We start from the raw sequence: 19,772 nt of genomic DNA, 5'->3' as shown, positions 1-19,772 counted from the left end.
GGGGTTTTTTAAGACGCCATTATACTGTTGCTTGTACGACCAGTACAATGTGAAGCTAAGCTTTCACATGTGTTTCAGATGTCACTTCTTACCTGATTTCCTTATGGAGCTTGGCGAGTCGGTCAGCTTTTCGGGCAAGTATAAAACTGCAGAGAGAGGTTACATTTGAGCAATTAGGCGACAGAAAGAGCTGCCTCCTCTTTTTTGAAATGTTCCTGCCTCCGCCCACTCAGCATTGATGAACTCTCCCACGCACTCCCATTATTTCCCTTTATTAGAGCAAATGTCAGGCTGCCTTCCACCTGCCTGTGTCCAAAATCCCTCTAGGCTGCAGGCTCCTAAGTAACTGGTCACCTCCTACTCAGTGTTTTACCCCCAGAGTTCAGCACAGCTCTTGGCATATACTTGGAAATCAAATGTTAGTTGAATTAATGTTGCGTTAAATGATAGCTTGGTAAGTGAACTTTGCCTTTGGCCAAAAATTTGATAAAAGCTGGAAAACCAAATTGAAGTACATAGTTGTAGTGGATGCCATCATGGGCCCCCCAGAGCCCTCCCTGGGACCAAGCACTCATTACCCTGAGTTCAGGGCTGGACCCTTCCCCAGCCACCACCTTCTGTAGAAGAGGGCTGCTTGGCTCCAGGTCCCGCGTCTCCCCAGAATGACTGGCTCTGGGGTGCGGTGGGTACCAAAGTCCACTCCCTCACCTCAGGTCATGAGACCTATCAAGGGCCATCCCAGTTCTAGAGTTCCCTGTGGGATGGAGACCTCCGCTGGGACAACACTTGGCGCCCAACCTCTTGCTCTGCCCAATCCTGATTCCTTCTCTTCCTCACAGGCAGTGACCAGGGCACACACCCCAATGAACCCCTTGCACCCAAATTTCCATCTCCAACTTGGCTTCCGGGAAACTGGCCTAGCACCTCCCCCAATTTAGCAACTCAGTAAAACTTGGTTATAATTAATCTGTAAATACTGATTATTACTAATTGGATGTATGTTTTAAAGAACTGAGTCATGACAAGAAGTCCTTACAAACACTATTATTAGAAAGCATTCACAAATCCCAGTGAGCTAAAGGACACTGAAATTATTTCTCCATTTCTCCATTTAGAGAAAGTTTTACACTTACATTTCTTTATTCTAGGCCAAAAAGACAAGTAGATTAGGACTGAGAATGCAAGAGCCGAACACAGATACTTCATCCTCTCCCTCACACCCAAATTAAACCGTTCCTCAGTTTGACTGGCAATTCCTTTAGAGCCATCTGTTACTTGAGATCATTCTGGGGAGCAAGGATTACACAACGAATTTGCGTTAACCCAGAGAACAGTATTTCGGAGGAATCTGTGGACAACCTAAGGAAGATGAACTAATCAACTCTATGGGATACAGCCATAATTTTGCTTGATTTAACACTGTTACATTACGCTTACTAGTAATGATTCTGGTTAAATTTTAAGTTTATGCAAGAATCTGTCATTTTGAGTCTTATACAGGACTTCAGTGAAAATCACCAATATCGGATGAAACATTAAATGATTTCAATCTTGGGTCCTTCTTAACAGCTCCTTCTCTAAAGGGCAGTTCGTGGTGGCCATTCCTGCCAAATCTCAAAACGAGAATGCAACAACAACCCCTTTGACCCACCTCTAACTACAGACAACTATTCTTTAACTTGCTCTGGGGTTTTTATTGAGGAAATGAAACATGGTGCTTTGGGTTGGGGACATTTCGTGACTCTAAAGTACACGGTCCTCTGTACTTGCCAGTCATCACAATCACAGCCTGGACGATTACCACCCCCACCCCCATCCTCAAGGCTTTCCTTGCCCAGAGCAAAGAGCAGGGTGGAGACCAGGCAGTGTGGAGGCAAGAGCAGGGCGTAGGCAACGGTCCAGATAAAACAGATTAAAGTATCACTTTTTAGGAACTGCCTAAATAACCCCATTCCCATCTGGAAAACTTGTGCCAAGCGTATCCTGGCTAATAAAGCCTAAGAAAGCCCAGAAAGGCAGATAGCCACAACATCTAACTCCCGGGGCAAGAAGACCATCAGTGTCCTTCCAGCCACAGCTGGGTTGGTCTTGATGGTCTCCTGAGACCCTTACGTCCACCTTCTGTTTTCCTCTGGCACGCAGAAGGTGATGGTAAACGGCCCCCACAACCTGTATCCTTTTTTGCCCAGTGGGGTTAGGGATGGAGAGGACGTGCTGGTCGTCAGTTCATTGCGGTGTGAGCACCGCCCTTCCCAGGGAGGCTGGGGCTAGTTCTGATGGTCTGCAGCCACAGACATGCTTACAGAAGGACTCGTGGGCAGTCCGGTAGCGCTGCCTGCTAAGTCCCGGGTCATGGGTCGGCCTCCGGTTTTGTAATTTCCCCTCAATGATGCAATGTGCATGAGGTCGACTCTCCCCAGGGGGGAGGGGAAAACCGCCGTTGTCTGGAAGCCACTTGGCTCTTACAGAACCCCCGCTGTTCTGCTGTCACATGGGAGAATAAACAGCTCTTTTCTTTGTGGAGCTTTGAGGAAGGGTCCAAGGCAGGGCACTTGGGAAGGCAGAGGCGCTCCTTAGCCACTCCTTTGTGAAAGCACTGCCTGTAGTCTGGACCTCTAGGCCCCCAACAGCCAGAGGAGCTACGGACCGTGGGAGCTGGGAGGACAAGGGGAGAGCTCTCCTCTTCCGGACACAGAACGAAACCCTGGACCATCTCTAGCGAAGGACAGCTGGGCGTGACCTATCACAACGAGGGACATCCACTCGAGGCCTGGCTGTCCCTCCAACTGTACCTCCTCACTGATCATCGGTCTCATATCCCTGGGTAACAATTAACGTATTCACACTGGTGGTGTAGTGATGTCTGGAATGGAGAAGAGCCGACGGTCCAGAAACCCTAACTCTGACAGGCTTTATAGAATAAAACAGTCAATTCACATTCTAGATGAGTGTGGACATTCTGGCCCTGGGCAGGGTTGTCTACCCTACTGCCTGTCTAGCGGCTTCCTTCACTCTGTCCTCAAGAGTTGCACGGGGGAAAGAAGGAAAGAGGCACAAGTTCAAATAGTGTCAGTTTTTGTAAAGTTTCCCAGAGTTCCGTGCCACATACCAAACGTTAATATTTTAAAGTACGGAAAAAGATATATTCCTATAGGGTTATTTACGATTGCTGGAGCTCGAGTCCATACGCTCTGCCAGCATCCACAGCAAGATGTCCACACAATTTAGGAAATGCGAAGCACCCAGCTCTAACCTACCCCATGATAGCGGGCAGCGATCCATCTGGTTTGGTGTCGTCCAGGGTTATTGAAATTGGAGCTTCCTCATCCTCAATGATCATACAACCACAGTAATCTTAATAAGGAAAAAAAAAAGGAGATTGACATGGACCTCATGGAAGATTTAGCGGAAAATTATATATATATATATATAGAGAGAGAGAGAGAGAGAGAGAGATATACACACACAGAGATACACACACATACATACACTGTATAAAACTCTTTTGCTAAGAAGAAGGCAAATCTCAAATAGTCTTCGCCCCAATCCTAGAAGATATTTCCTCATTAAATACATTAACTACACAAAGATTTCTGCTAACATAGACACATGGAAAATGACCTATCTTGATGACCTCTACATAAATGTCATGTAGGACCAATGCATAGCTCACACCATACTGAGGGCCTGGAGCCTTGCAGCAAAAGGCTTGTGTCAGAGGGAATCGCCCTGAGGAGCCCAAGGAAGAAGCTGGGGGAAGGAATCCTTTGAGGACCAGGTTTACCAACAAGAGCTACCATATCCACTCAGGCCCTGCCGCAGCTAGTTGGTGCACACATCCTGACAGTAGGTCTCACTATCACCACTTGAGGAGACTGATGCTGAGTGGTGAAGTGTCACAGCCAAGGCCACTCGGCTAGTAAGCAAGTGAAGCCCAGGATGGTGGGACTTCAAAGCTGCGCTCTTCCCCCAGCACTCCTTTGCATCACTATCTCATTTAGACAAAGGGGCAGGACGTATGCCAGGAACCAGGGCCATGGTGCCCCCGTCACTTGGTGGGATCTCTTCTTTCCCTTTCACTGACAACAAGGGCTCTTGGGTTCATTCTGTGTCGCACAAGGGGTTGTGAAGTGACAGACAGACTGAGATTTCTGATCCTTTCTCTACCAATTTAAAAATACTTATTCCTGTCATCTTTTTTTTTGGCCAGGGTCTACCAGAAGGTCCCTAAAGAGAGTGTGGTCCCTTCACTTAACACAATTTAAACATGAGCAGGTGCAGCCTACCCTTCTTCTTCCAAAAGGCCTCCTTGTAATACATCATGCACTTAATGATGGCTCCCATCGGAAGACGTTGGATTAATTGGTTTCTCTCCGATGGAAGTTCAGGTCTAAAGTGGATCTTGGCAGTCAAAGTTGGCGGGATGGCGCTAATTACGTATCCACACTAAAAGACACAGACACAGAATACCACCTCAAACATGTGAGTCTCAGTCTTTACAGAGAGGAAGAAACACCATATTTATCATTTAGAAAGACACGGAGTGGTAAACCACATACAAAATGAGGCCCCTGTGAGGCAGCACAACAGAACAAAGCAGGTCAACTAAAAATGGTAATTTAGAAGACAGAGTTAGGGTCATACCAGCATTAATTACACCACTGCTTGGATGGTATTTGGTTAGAAGCTGCGGAAGACACAAGGCCTATATAATATATGTTCCTTGGGACTAGGCTGAATTACCTCATAAGTTTCATGATTCAACGTCTCAATGATGATGTTGTCACCTGACTGGTCCACATAGGTGACAGGGCACCTCAGCTTCACTCTGTCCCCAAGGCGTTCCATTATCCGTTCACTCACTTGACCGGATCCGCCCACAAATTTCCGTTCCTATAGAAGAAGGCAGGCAATGAGGACTATAAACATCAAAATATTGATCACAATAGCTTAGAAAGTAAAAATACAGGTCAAAAGAAAAAATGTGGAATTTCTAAGTATAAAGCTAATTCAAAGAAGCAACTGTCCTACATTTGCTAAAACTAAGGGTCAAATGGCTAATATCTCTCAGGGCCACAAGAACAACTTAGGGTATTCCAAAGATCTTCTGAGGAGAGAAATTATTCACTTGGTGGAGAAAGATACTACACCTTGCACTATGGAACAGAGCCTAACTGAAACATAGATGACTTTAAGTACCAGTTCTAGAAGTTTCTGAAAATCAGTTGATCGTAGTAACTCAGCTTCTCCCACAGAGCTAGACTAATTTTAACCACCTCCCCGCCGCCAAAAGGATGGACCCGAATTCCCAAAACCGAATTAGTTCAAAACGAAACATTCTTAAGCTGTGAATGCATCTCCAGGAACGAGAAAAGGAAAGGAGAACTTTTGGTTTGGGGCACATTCATTGAAATGTTTTCAAAAATTCGTGTCTCAGATCCACTCACGTTTCCAGACACGGGAGCGGCTATTACGATGGCACACTGGGTGAGGACAGAACCACAAATGAAGTTACAGACTGAGAACGGACACTCCGTACCTGGCCCCCGTTGGTGACTGAGAATATCCGAGTGGTGCCTCCGCACTGCTTCACGTACCACAAGAACCACAGCGCAGACACCTCGTAGGGCTCAGAGGTCACATTGATGTTCACAAAGAGCGATGCAAACTGCCTAGCAGTCCTGGTCGCATGACAAAGGTGACATTCGGGTGTAAATACATACGTGCTTCATGGGATAGGAGCTTTTTTTTTTTTAAAGACTTTATTTATTTATTTGGGGGAGAGAGAGAGAGAGAGGACCCTGGGATCATGACCCAAGATGAAGGCAGATGCTTAACCGCCTGAGCCACCCGGGCGCCCCAAGAGAACAGCAGCTTTTTTAAAACACAATTCAGTATGGTTAAAAAGCATTTGCACTGTTTTTGGGAAAACAAAACAAAACACCTCAGGGGCTCAACTTCTGAAGGAATGCATATTTTAACTCCTGGTGAAAAATAACCTTTTCCTTTGCTTTGAGGGAGTTATGGGTTTGCTCCAAATATATTAATTCTGGTACCGTCTAAAGGGGTCAAGATGCTGGTGAGGGATCGTTAAGGATACAGTTCTCATTTATTCGAACAACTGTCCTCTCTTCACCTGAGCAGCTCCCACCCTGCTCCAGTCCACCCGCATCCCTCACCTGGGTCACAACGGTGGTGGCTTCCTCCTGGCCATCTCTACCTGGCTTATGACTACAGCCCCTTTTGGCCCTTTGCCACATTGCAGCCAATGAAGTCTTTTGACAGTGCAAAACAAAACGAAAAAACCCCACTCGCAGAAAACCCTTCAATGGCATTCATGGCAAAAGGCAAAAATCCTGAATGTGGCCACTCTATCTTTCACCACCAGCCCCCTCTCTGACCTCCAATTACACTGCTTTCTCGTGGCATCCTTAGTGTCTAGGCATACTGTCATACCACGGCAAAAACATGTCAATCTCCCCACCTTGGGGCCTTTAAAAGCTGTTTCCTGTTTTCTCTACAAGGAAAATGGCATCCCCTACACCATCCACCCTTCATATCTCGCAGCATTCACGGTGGCTCATTTCTGGAAGATACCGTGCTGTAACACCATCCTTATTCCTGTCTCCTGTCTACTGTCACTGTAGCTCATTGCCAGAAAAGACCACCACTACACCATGTATCCTTCCTATAGCTCCCCCTACCACCACATACCTGAGGCACTGTGGCTCCTTCCTGGAAGATACCATCCCACCAAACCACATATCCTTACTGTCTCCCCCCAGACACTGTGGTTCATTCCTGGAAGATACTATCCTCCTACACTGTCTGCCCTCCTCCATCTATCCTCACCTATGTAGCTCATTTGTGGAAGCAACCTTCCCCACGTACCAACCACACCTCTAGTCTCCTCCCATTCTACTACGGCTCATCCTGGAACATACCATCTTCTCATACCATCCAACTTTCCTGCCTCCCCCATCCATAGTGGCTCATTCCTAGAAGAAACCATCTCACCACACTATCCACTCATCCTCTTCCCTGCCGTCCATTATTGTTTATTTCTGAAACATATCATCCCCAACACCATCCATCCTTCCTGTCTCTCCTACCCACTGATGCTCATTTCTGGAAGACACCATGCTCCCACATGATCTACCCTTCTTGTCAACCCCCACCCACGGTCACTGTAGCTCATTCCTGGGTGATTCCATTTCCTCTTCCTCTTCCTCTCTCCTCTCCATCCACCAAGGCTCGTTCCTGGTAGATACCATTCTCCCATACCCCCCAGCTTTCCCATTTTCCCCATTTACTATGGCTCATTCCTGGAAGATATCACTGCCCCCACCCCGCCGCTGCCCACCTGCACACATACATACCCCATTCCCATCTACCTCCATGGATTATGGCTCATTCCTGGAAGGTAACATGCCTCACCACATCCATCTTTGCTGACTTCCCTTGTTCATGTGGTTCATTCCTGATGGATACCATCCACCCTCACTACCCAGTTTCCCGGTCTCCACCCATCTATATGATTCATTCTTAGAAGATACCAATCCAACCTTCATGTCTCCGCCTATAACCTGTGGCTCATCCCTGGAAAATATCATCCCCTCAGCCACCATCAACCATCCTGCCCTCCCCCATACACTGTGGCTCATTCCTGGAAGATACCATCCCCCAACCTCCATGTTCCCTCAGGTCTCCCACATCCACTGTGTTGTTTCCAGGTTGTCACCACATCATCCAGTCTCCCAGTGTCCCTCTCCCACCTTCTCCATCACTACTGTTCCTTCCTGGAAGATAAATTTCCCTTCCAGCCATCTACCCTTCCTCTGTCCTCCTACAGTGGTTCATTCCTAGAAGATACCATCCCCTCAACCCTCAACTATTTCTATCCTTCCTATATCCCCCCCACCAACCGTTGAATCCCTGGAAGATACTATCCACCTCATCAACCATCCTTTCAGTCTCACCAGTCAAGTGGCTCATTTCTGGAAGATATCATTCCTCCTACACTATATATCCTTCCTGTCTCTCCTATCCACTGAGGCTCATTCCTGGAAGATAACTTGCTTCCACTTCATTTACCCTTTCTGACTCCCCCCATCCCATAGTCACTGTAGCTCATTCCTTGATGATACCATCTTTTCATACCATCCTCTCTTCCCTACCTCTCCCAATCCACTATGGTTCATTCCTGGAAGATACCACCCCCTCAACACCATCCACTCTTCCTGTTTACCTCCATAGACAATGGCTATTCCTGGAAGATGCTGTCCCACCATCCATCCATCCATCCTGTCTTCTTCCCCCACCGACCATTTGCCATGGCCTATTCCTGGAAGAATACCATCCTCCCACACCATCCTCCCTTCTTCTCCCATCCACTGTGGTTCATTCCATCTGGTCACACCATCAACTCTTCCAGCCTAACCGCTTCCACTAGCTCCTTCTTGGAAGACACCACCACCCCACATAATCCTCCTTTCCTGTCCCACCCCCCCATCCATGTCACTCATTCCTGGAAAATAAAATCTACCCACACCATCTATCCTTCCTTTTTCCCCCATCCATGTGGCTCTTTCCTGGAAGTTACCATTGTCTCACACCATCCAGCCTTCCTATTTCCCCATCCACTATGGTTCATCATTAGGAGATACCATCCTCCAACACCATCCTTTCTTCCTTTGTCCCTATCCATTTGGCTCCTACCTGGAAGATACCATCACCCCACAGGATTCAGCTTTCCTATCTCCCACCCCCCAATCCAAGTGGCTCATTCCTGGAAGATACCATCCTCTCACACATTCCACTCTTTTTGTCTCCCCTACCAAATGGCTCATTCCTGGAAGATACCATTCCCCCACACCATCAACCTTTCCTGTCTCCCTCCATGCATTAAACTCACTCATGGAAGATACCATCCCACCAAACATCCATTCTTGTCTCCCCAAGTCCATCGTGTTTCATACCTAGAAGATCCCATCCCCTCACATATTTCATTCTTATTCTTTCCCCCATCAATTGTGTCATTCTTGGAAGATACCCACCACTGCCACCGCCACCACCACTGCCCCCTCGCCCCCCGCTGCCAACACAAACACCATCCAGCCTTTTTGTCTACTGGCATACACTGTGGCTCATTCATGGATGATACCATCTGCATACACCAACCAACTTTCATTGCTTCCCCTTCCACTGGGGCTTATTCTTTGAAGATACCATTTTCCGCACACCATCCACCCTTTGTCTCTCCTCATCTGCTATGGCTCACTCCTGGAACATGTCATCTCCATACTATCTATCCATCTGGTCTCCCCCCATCCACTGTGGCACAGTCCTCGTAGATTTCATATTCCCACATCATCCTCCCTTCCTGTCTTTCCCCAAATACTGTGCCTCGTTCCTGGAAGACATTCCCTTCCGGCTCACTCCTGGAACATGTCATCTCCATACTATCTATCCATCTGGTCTCCCCCCATCCACTGTGGCACATTCCTCGTAGATTTCATATTCCCACATCATCCTCCCTTCCTGTCTTTCCCCAAATACTGTGCCTCGTTCCTGGAAGACACTCCCTTCCACACCATCCATCTTTCCTCTCTCTCTCCCTCAACCACTTTGTGGCATTCCTAGAAGATGCCTTGTCCCCCCACATCATCCACCCTTTCCTATCTCCTCCCATCCTCTGTCACTGATTTTTAGTGGATGCACTTAGTCCTTGGTTTATGTTTAAAGATGGCTGAATCCAGAAATCTCTTCCTTAACCTCAGATCAAGATCCCTGTTTGTCACTCTAGTAGTATTATGGAATTATGTGCATAATGTCAATCTTTCCTGCTAGAAAAATACTAACTCCATGAGTTTAGGGGCCATGCCTAACACATTCACCACAATTCCTCACTGATAGCTACAGTGCCTTCACATAGCAGCCCCTGAATGCTGACTAAACAATCTGTAAGTAACTCAACTCATTACACATGTTTTCATTGAAAACATTATAAAACTTATATTTTTTATTAATAAAGACTAGCTTGCCTTCCTTTCCATGTTTTTCTATATCTGTAGGGAACGACTTTAGTATCTTTCCAAATTGCTTCTGTAGCTGACTGGTATAATTTGAATACACAATTACTTGTTTTATTGCAAATCACACAGCCCTTTCATTAAAAATATTCTACTTCAGGGGCACCGGGGTGGCTCAGTGGGTTAGAGCCTCTGCCTTCGGCTTTAGTCATGATCCCAGGGTCCTGGGATTGAGCCCTGCATCAGGGTCTCTGCTTAGCAGGGAGCCTGCTTCCTCCCTCTCTCTCTCTGCCTGCCTCTCTGCCTACTTGTGATCGTTTTATATCAAATAAATAAATAAAATCTTTTTTAAAAGTTCTACTTCATTTGCCTCCTCTTTTCTTTGTTTTAGATCCATTTTATGTTCAAACCCACTCAGCAGTGTCTAAAGTTCCCTCAAAGATGCTACTGACTGAATGATCATTAGGTTTCCTCTTAACTTTTTTCCTACAACCTATTAAGAAAAACACTGCAGGGGCCCCTGGCTGGCTCAGTCGGTGAAGCATGCGACTCTTGATCCTGGGGTTGTGGGTTCAAGCCCCATGTAGGGTGTAGAGATTACTTTAAAAATAAAATCTTAAAAAAAAAGAAAAGGAAAACAGTGCAGTTCAAGATAGGACAGAAAGGATCCAAAGGAAAGATGAAAGGTAAACTTTAAATAGTCAAGGTTATTTTATCCAAACCATAAGAGACTCTTAATCTTACAAAACAAACTGAGGGTTGCTGGGTGTAGAGGGGTAGTGATAGGGTGGTGGGGTTATGGACATTGGGGAGGGTATGTGCTATGGTGAGTGCTATGAAATGTGTAAGCCTGATGATTCATAGAACTGTACCCCTGGGGCAAATAATACATTATATATTAATAAAAATAATTTTTTAAAAAAGATTACTTTGTCCAGCAGATTTTATCAATGAGATCTTTCATGGTCATCTTGTCCCACTCCTCAGCATGTGGGGCCTCCCACGGTGCATCCGCTGGAATCTGCAGAGGAAGGAGGGCCCACATTCAGGTGTGATGGTTACTGCCCACTGCCCTGCCAACAGGCCTTCAGGAGAACCTCTGTAAACCAGTCTCTGGGTGTGTGTTGGGATGTGTGATTGGCACAGATAGTGGTGGGTTTGGGATGGATAGGTCTCTGCATTCTACGCCTTAATGTTGTTGCCATAATAATGATGATGGTGATGCAAAAAGGGGGGGATTACCTATAAATGTATATATATACATGAATATGTAATTATGATGATGATCCTTATTATTGAATGTCAACAGCCATTTTAAGTGTGAGAGAGTGATCTTACGGAGCCTAGGCCTAAGTAAAAAAAAACTCGGGGGGAATAAATCCCTTCTTCCTTTACTATCTAAAGTGGAATCACACACAGATAAGGCAACTATGAATAGGGTAACTGGCAAAAACACATCACACAAATTCTCAGTGCCATAGAGTTGAAAACACACAGGCATTACAGTCAGAGAGATGTGGGTTTGAATCCTGGTTCCCTTGCAGTGTGGTGTTGGGGAAATTAACACAGCCCTTCAGCACTCATTTTCCTTGCAAGTGGAAATACTACCAACTTGGCAGGGCAGTTGGGTACGTTGGAAATGACAGGTATGAATGTCCAGAGCAACGGTCCCTGCACTATTGGAAGTAAATTCAGGTCATGTGTAAGCTGAACACACATTTTACCTCCTTCCCCATGTTATCCATTGTCCTCCACAAATTGTTGTAATCCAAATAGGCAATGGGATTCCATACCGGTGGAAAGGCCCCCCGAAATGGGTAAGTTCTCCCCTACAACATAAAAGCAAAGGATAATACGTTAAATTAGGGTGGCATTCTAAATAACAAAACCCAGCCAACATAAGAGGTATTTTCAAACTAACAGTATGCTCTCCTATTGCAAAAGCATCACCTTTGATGGGAAGTAAATACATTTTACCTATATAGGCCCCAAATTTCGATTAGCAAAAAGCCCCAGGTGTTGTGCTACCTACTTTTAATTTACAGGAAATAATAGCTGTGAACTTACTTGTACTTATATGGAGAACATAAATAAAGGTAGCTCATCCTAATTATCTAACGCTGATGCCCAATATTCTCAACCCTTGAGTTCCTAGCTAGCTAATCTCTTTGCAGGGATGCTCCCACTCAGATGAGAGCAGGATGATGACATGGAAGACTGTCCTTGGACCACACAGAAGACTGGAACAACAAAGCAGAATATCTCGGACTGAGTTTTAGGGTTCACATGGGCTAAATAAAGACTGGCTAAACCACGGGCTATGCCTGAAGCCAAGAATCAAAATATAGGGGGAGCCTGGGTGGCTCAGTGGGTTGGGCCTCTGCCTTCGACTCGGGTCATGATCTCAGGGTTCTGGGATCAAGCCCTGCTTTGGGCTCTCTGCTCAGCAAGGAGCCTGCTACTCTGCCTACTTGGGATCTTTCTCTCTCTGTCACATGAATAAATAAAATCTTTTTTAAAAAAAAGAATCAAAATACAGGAAACAGAATAATGGGCATTTGACATTTTTTTGGCTGCCCGGCATCCATGCTCCTCTCCCAGTATTATCCTGGTTCCTTTTTGGGAAACTGCCTCTCCTCTGTGGGTAGATGTGTAGGGAGGATGATCCTGGATATCGTCTCCCATTACAGCAGGTGATGGGCTAGATCTTTCTCCACCCCCTCTGGCTACTGGTGCAGCCGGGGTGTGAGCCTGTCAGCTAAGCTTGGCCACTTACATACACTCTCTGACCCTGGAATGAGTCACCCAACAACAGAAGAAAGCTAACTCTGGGTTCTCCTTCCCCATGGCAGCACGCTGCACACATGCGTCCTGCTCTAAAGACCATGGTTGCGGTTCCTGCCCCTAACTTGCCAGAGCTCCCCTGTACTCTGCCTATTCCTAAATGTGGCCCTCCGGCCTCTTGTTGGTTCTGTAGGCTCTCTGATATCCTTTCACTAGATCCCCCTCTTGTTAGCCGGAAATGGCTTTCTATTGGCTGGTACCGAGACCACGAACATAAAGACAGCTAATTACTTGCCACCATTGACTTCATTTCCATTGTGTGACAAGTCCTGTGCTATGCAAACACCGGGGTGAGGTGAGAGTGAACCCCGGGGAAGAGAGACCAGGTCTGGGTATTTTCTAAGGTTTCACTCCTAATTCATTTCCTCTAAAAATAAAACATTCATTAAGATTTAAATATTGTCTACTAATTCAATTTTGCTTGAGATTTGTATTTTTTAATCAAAGAAAAACATAATACTCGCAGAAAGCCTACTGTGTGTATTGCACAGTATTAAGAACTGTTTTGAATTAAGAAGGTGGGGGAGGGGAACTAAAGCAAAACTCCTAACCATCAAGACAGGGACACAAGACCCAAGAGCATTTGCATTCATGTGCACACGCTTACACACACATGCGTGCACACACGCACTCTTCAACTGAGTAACGGTACACGGCAGCCATTAAGTGACAAGTAATTTTGCCTGCCACGGTAGCAAATTCAAATAACCTTGGCAGATTATGTGATCTGATTTCTTATCTGAAAAAATGCCATGTTTGTAATGCTGCAACACAACTCTCCGAGGCTCCAAACCTTTATCATCACCACCACTATCGCCACCATTATTACTAACATTTATTGAGATCTTTCTCCATGCCTGGCCCTGGCTAAGCTCTTCATATGCATTATCTCACCCCAACCCTGTGGAGGCAAGCACTATTAATATTTCCATCTTATAAATGAGGAAACTAAAGCCCAGGGATATTAGCTGGAAAAGAGTAGAATGGAAATTTCCTGTTCCCAAAGCCTTTGCTCATAAACATTAAGCTTTCTGGCCTTCCTATAGGGTTGACAGAATGTGGGGATAGGTCTGTTCTAGAGACATATTAGCCCTCCCAACTGGATGAAGGAGTGTTTGGAAATGTGAAAACTTAGAAATATCCCACACCATCTTTTATGTTTCTAAGGAATAAAAATGGAGACAAAGAAGCTCTGGGGTATAAGCTGGCTGTTGAGGAAACAGTGTCAACCCTGGGAAATGAGGAAGCACGTCTGGAGAAAAACAGGCAGACATTTTACCCAGAATGCTATGCTAGCTACAGAGAGGAGGCTGACGGTTAACAGCTCATGGGCAGCCTTCAGAACAGTTCTTTCCTTAGTTGAAATCGGGGAAAATTTACATTTTACTCTGTAAAATGTATTTTTTTTAAAGATTTTATTTATTTATTTGACAGAGAGAGAGATCACAAGTAGGCAGAGAGGCAGGCAGAGAGAGAGGAGGAAGCAGGCTCCCTGCGGAGCAGAGAGCCCGATGCGGGGCTCGATCCCAGGACCCTGAGATCATGACCTGAGCCGAAGGCAGCGGCCCAATCCACTGAGCCACCCAGGCGCCCCTGTAAAATGTATTTATAATCAAGGAATAGTCTCATAAAAAACTGATCTTTGCTTTGAAAAGAAATACTTTTTTAATAAAAACAAACATGCTCAATCATCTGGGGACATTAAGATAAGTATAAATATAATTCAACAAAATGTGTCCCACATTCCCAAGAAATTTCAGGATGATGCCAACCAGAGTCTCATTTCACACACAGCCTAAAGGCCCCATGATCTGAGCCTTGATTTAAAAAAAAAAAAAAAAAAAGAGGTGGCAGGAGAAGTAAAGAATCCAAGGAGAGAGGAGAGTCCAGTCTGGCAATCTTTTTAGAAATAGGAGCCATGGAAACACTAAAAGAAGATCATAAAGGCCGGCCAACTACAACATTAATTTCTATCCTGTTGACAGAGGCACCAAGTTGAAAAGGGATTTGACTAATTAGTTTCACTCTTCATGCCTGGCTTCTCTGCTCTTATTCCATAGAAAACCTAACAGTGGGACATCTGGGTGGTGCAGTCGGTTAAGTGTCTGATGCTTAGTTTTGGCTCAGGGTGTGATCTCAGGATTGTGAGATCGAATCAAATCGTGCTCTGCACTTGGCATGGGGTCTGCTTGAGATTCTCTCTCCCTCTGCCCCTCCCGCTCATGCTCGCTCTCTCTCTCTCTCTCTCTCTCTAAAATGAATAAATCTTAAAAAAAAAAGAAAGAAAAGAAAACCTGTTTGCTAAAGAAATGCATATATGTGGGAATAGACTCCTACACGTTACCTCTTCCTTTCTCTGAAACCCCTGAAAAGCTTATTTCCTCCACCGCCTGCTTCTAAACTAGACAACTCAAGACAACTTTTTGCTCCTTGGAATCCCTAAAGTGGTGCAGTGGCAGGGCCTGGAGCTGTGTCTTGATACAGTAAGAACAGCCTGCCAACCAGACCTTCTCAAGCTCGTAAATGTGACAGTACCGTTTTCTCCCAAAGGCACCCGTACTTTCTCAGTATTTCCAAATACTTTCAAATATTTCTAAGTGGCTACTGCTCTTGGAAAATAAAAGGAAAAAAAATCTTGAGTAAAGGTCAAGTTCGTTTTGTACCTATACTCTGGAGCCTTCCAACCCTTCCAAAGCACAGTGTCTCTGAGCTGAGGTCGAGCAGAACACAATGTCCCTGGAACTGTGCCCCAAATACGTAAATCCCTTTGAGAAGCCACATCCTCAATGTACCAATGTTCCTAATAAGAAGAGACTATTGCAAGGACATGGCAATTTACGGCTCCCACATCATTCTTTATTGTTGGTCTTAAAAAATAAACCAAGTTTAGAGTAAATGAGTAACATTTAGTGATTGGCGTATTGGAGAGTTTTGGCTCTTTGTACTTTTAGGTTTTAGTTAAACAATAGGAAGTGGGTGTTATTAAAGAACATCACAGGCCCCCGAGGAAGGTTTCCAAGCAGTTTTTTTAATTATCTTGAAAATAAACAGATATGTGCTAGACTGGTTGAGGAACAAGTCTGTCTAACTCAAATGAATTCCTTGGCATTCTCCTTGTCCCACTGTTTTGACAAGCCTATAGGAGAAATCTTTGGATGGTTTCTTTTCTACAGTATTTAATAATGCTTTAACTAAAGAAATCATCGAAAAACGCATGCATTAAATAGGATGGCAGTACTGTGTTGTATTCATAGTTAAAAAATATCATTTTCTTCCTCTTTCCAAATGCAGGTTAGCCAAGCTCTCTTCAAACCTACATCATTCTACTTGACCAAAAACAAGCCATCCTAATATGGAAACATCTGTCCCATGGTACTGCCCTGCTTGTTTCAAGTCTCCAACTAGTGTCCATCCTTCTTTGCAAAACCCTCTCATCTTCCATCCACTGCCTCCCAAGGGTCTGATCCTCAGCCTTTTCCACCCCCCATTTCCCCGCAGAACTCAGCCAACGTCTGGGTTTGTCCTTTGATTTGCACAGTGTTGCAGTGTACATCTTTCGAGTCTCTGCTCCCTGAATGTTGAAGAGAACTTCCAAACCGTAATGTATAACTTCTCACACAACTTCCAAGGGCTGGCAGCACATTCCTGGGTGTTTGCTCATAACCTGATACTTCATCTTATTCTCAGTCTCTCTCAGGACTTGGAATGGCTATGAGGCCGTGTGGCGGCCCATGAGTTGTGCGGTCCCGTCTTGGGGAACAAGACAACTGAAAAGCTCAGGTACAAATGATGCCACAGAATTAAGAACAAAATTTCAAATGAAGCTATGCTGCCTTTCCCAAGGGACTCTAGTTCTATACAGAAATTACAAACAAAGCAATTAAGGGATGCCTGGATGGTTCAGCCGGCTAAGCGTCTGCCTTCGGCTCAGGTCATGATCCCACAGTCCTGGGATCGAGCCCCGCATCCTGCTCCCTCCTCAGTGGTGGAGTCTGCTTTTCCCTCGGCCTGCCGCTTCCCCTGTTTGTGTGAGCACTTGCTCTCACTCTTACTCTCTCACAAATAAATAAAATCTAAAAAACAAAAACAGAACAATTAAGATAGCAACAATGTGACCTCTTCTGGAGGCTCTTGAGTAAGTAAAGATGATTGACAGAGCTTTTCCTCTTTCACAAATGCCATTAACTCTGGAGAAACAGGCAGTTAGGAAAAAAAGATGAAAATGTTACACTATGAGGATGAGTGACTGCTTTTCCAAAACAGCTTTATTAAGACATAGTTCACATACTTGAGGGGCGCCTGGGTGGCTTGGGTCATGATCCCAGGGTCCTGGGACTGGGCCCTGCATCAGGCTTTCTGTTCAGTGGGGAGCCTGCTTCTCCCTTCCCCTCTGACTGTCCCTCCCCCCAAGCTCGTGCTCGCTCTCGCTCAAATAAATAAATAAAATCTTTAAAAAAAATTCACATCCTCAATAATCCACCCATTTAAAGTGTATAATGCAATGGGGTTTTGGTATATTCGCAGAGCTGGGCATCCATTATGGCATCTAACTTTAGAACATTTTTGTCACCAGAAGAAGTCATTAACAGTCACTCTCCACCCTCCACTTAGTCATTAACAGTCACTCTCCACCCTCCCCCTACACCATTTTGCTATCTTCCAAAGCAGCTGCACCATTTTACTTTCCCACCAGTGCCATATGAGGGTTCCGATGGCTCCACTTCTTCACCAACACTTATTACTGACTTTCTGATTCTAGCCAGCCTGGCGGGGCTAAAGCAGTACCTCACTGTAGTTCTGACTCGCATTTCCCTAGTGATGGGTGATGGCCAAAGTCAAATCAGGCTCTGTCGCGATCTCTTTCTCTCTCAAATAAATAAATAAATACATAAATAAAAAGTCAATCTTTTTAGGAAGATTGTTTACTTGCTCTATTCTTGTTCCTTACATCTTCCATATCACTATGCCTGCATTTCATGTCTGATTTCTCTTGGTTTTTATTGCTTCTAATTAAAATCCTGTGATCATCAAAAGTGAGATGCATCACAGGATAATAAATTTGGGCAGCTTTTGCTGAATTTACATCTTTGAAGATATTCAGGGGTTCACATTTCATACGTTTTAGATTTTTAACATATATGTGGGTATGTATATGTGTGTGTACATATATAATTAATCCCAGCTAGTGCCTTGGCAGAGGCAGAAGGAGAGTTCATGACTCCACACTCTTGACTTAGTCCTCCCGGTGCCCCCACCCCGGGCCTCAGTCTCCATGTCAGGAAGATGGGACCTGCAGTGCCCCTGAGCTGGATCCTCCATTGGGAGTCTATTAGGATGTGCTTTCTATGTCTGGAGGTTGTCGGCATAAGTAAATACAGCTCTGAGACAAACATGGTCCCAAAGATCCTACCTAGTAGCGGAAGGTGGAAATGACCTCTGCTTCCTCTGGCAGACTAAAGCACTTTGTTGCCCATGGCACCTCACTATTTTCCATGCCATTAAACTGATTTATGTAAGAACTTTCCCGACTAGTTGCAACACACCCAAGAAGGGCGATGTCTCACACATGTTTATATCTCCTACACTGCCTTGTATATACCAAGGTTCCAAGAAATGCTCGTTAAATGGAGGAATTGAAAGGATAAATAAATACAGGGCGCCTGGGTGACTCGGTCGGTTAAGCGTCTGCCTTTGGCTCAGTCATGATCTCAGGGTCCTGGGATCAAGCCCTGAGTTGGGCTCTCTGCTCAGCAGGGGTCGGCTTCTCCCCCTCCTCCGCCCCTCCCCGTGTTTGTGCTCTCTCTCACTCTTGCTTTCCCTATCTCAAATAGATAACTAAAATCTTTTAAAAAGTAGGTGGAATACTTGCATGTATAGCCCATCTGATCTCACATCTAGCTCTACAAGGCTCCAGAAATAGTCCAGCCTCTTTCTACACAAACAACTCCCTCTTTTCCCACCTCAGACAAGATCTTCGAATGAATGCCAATTTAGCACTGGTTTTTAATGATCAACTTCACAGACACACCTTTTCTGAAAGAGCTGTAGTCAATACTACCAACAGATTTACTAGAACTCCCTATGTGTAAGGTATTGAAAGGAAGAAAAAAAAGATGAAAATCTCTAAAACCATTTCCTATGTGAGCCTTTCTCACTCTGCTCTTTCTGGATGCTCTGTAAAAATGGGTTCCATGGTCATGAATCTGGGAAATCCTGGCTTATAGTTAAACAGCTTTTATTTTTAATTTAAAAAAAATTTTTCTGCTCGTCCTCATAGGACCCCTAATTTGCTAACAAACATCTTGGCACTCAATGATAGGGATGGAACATGGAGCATTTCCACATGTATATGACCAAGAAACTCCCTCTCTAGCAAAGCGTTGCTGGGATTAATGTTGCTTAGAAAATACTCCCTTAGACATGCTTTCTTCCTCTTCTGGCTGGCGCTCTCAGGGGCCCAAGGGGACACGGGAGAAGAGGGGCTACAAAGAGGAGCCCTGATAACCAGCGGATTTATTTTCCAAATGCTCCTCATGGGAATACAGTCTCCTGCGGACGTTTCCTGAACAAGAACGCACGTCATCCCACAACACTGAGTCAATAGGAAAAATAAAATGAAATCACTTGTGCGTCTAGCTGAAATTGCAAGAGCTCTGTGTTGAGTCTTGAGCCTGGGACTCTCTGCCCCTGGGAATCAGGCAGGACAAAGAGAAAGTACGTCAGAGCAGGTAGAGAGGGTCAAGGGTAAAGCAGAGCTTCTTGCCAGACTGGCTGTTAACCGGGCGCATTCACCTTGCGTATCCCAGTGGACGGGGCTGGATCTGCATGGAGTTACTTCAGCGATGGCTCCCGTGATCATGATGGTGCAGGTGGGAGGGAGAGGGGACTGGGAACAAT

General features: G+C 45.2%; 1 protein-coding gene across 1 annotated transcript in view; it reads right to left on the bottom strand.

Annotated features, from left to right (window-relative positions):
- MAOA (monoamine oxidase A) overlaps positions 1-19,772 on the bottom strand; it is a 69,607-nt gene that overhangs the window by 10,799 nt on the left and 39,036 nt on the right. Inside the window, exons 4-10 of the mRNA XM_045995168.1 lie at positions 11,756-11,860; positions 10,961-11,052; positions 5,540-5,681; positions 4,744-4,893; positions 4,287-4,446; positions 3,258-3,354; positions 93-146 (exon numbers count right to left, since the gene is read on the bottom strand). Of these exons, the coding sequence (XP_045851124.1) occupies positions 93-146; positions 3,258-3,354; positions 4,287-4,446; positions 4,744-4,893; positions 5,540-5,681; positions 10,961-11,052; positions 11,756-11,860 (800 nt within the window). The remainder of the gene's footprint in view (positions 1-92; positions 147-3,257; positions 3,355-4,286; positions 4,447-4,743; positions 4,894-5,539; positions 5,682-10,960; positions 11,053-11,755; positions 11,861-19,772) is intronic.

This window comes from Meles meles, chromosome X (genome assembly GCF_922984935.1).
Source record: "Meles meles chromosome X, mMelMel3.1 paternal haplotype, whole genome shotgun sequence".
Taxonomy (NCBI): Eukaryota; Metazoa; Chordata; class Mammalia; order Carnivora; family Mustelidae; genus Meles; species Meles meles.
Note: the sequence above shows the minus strand (reverse complement) of the source record. Positions and strands in the feature narration are given on the sequence as shown.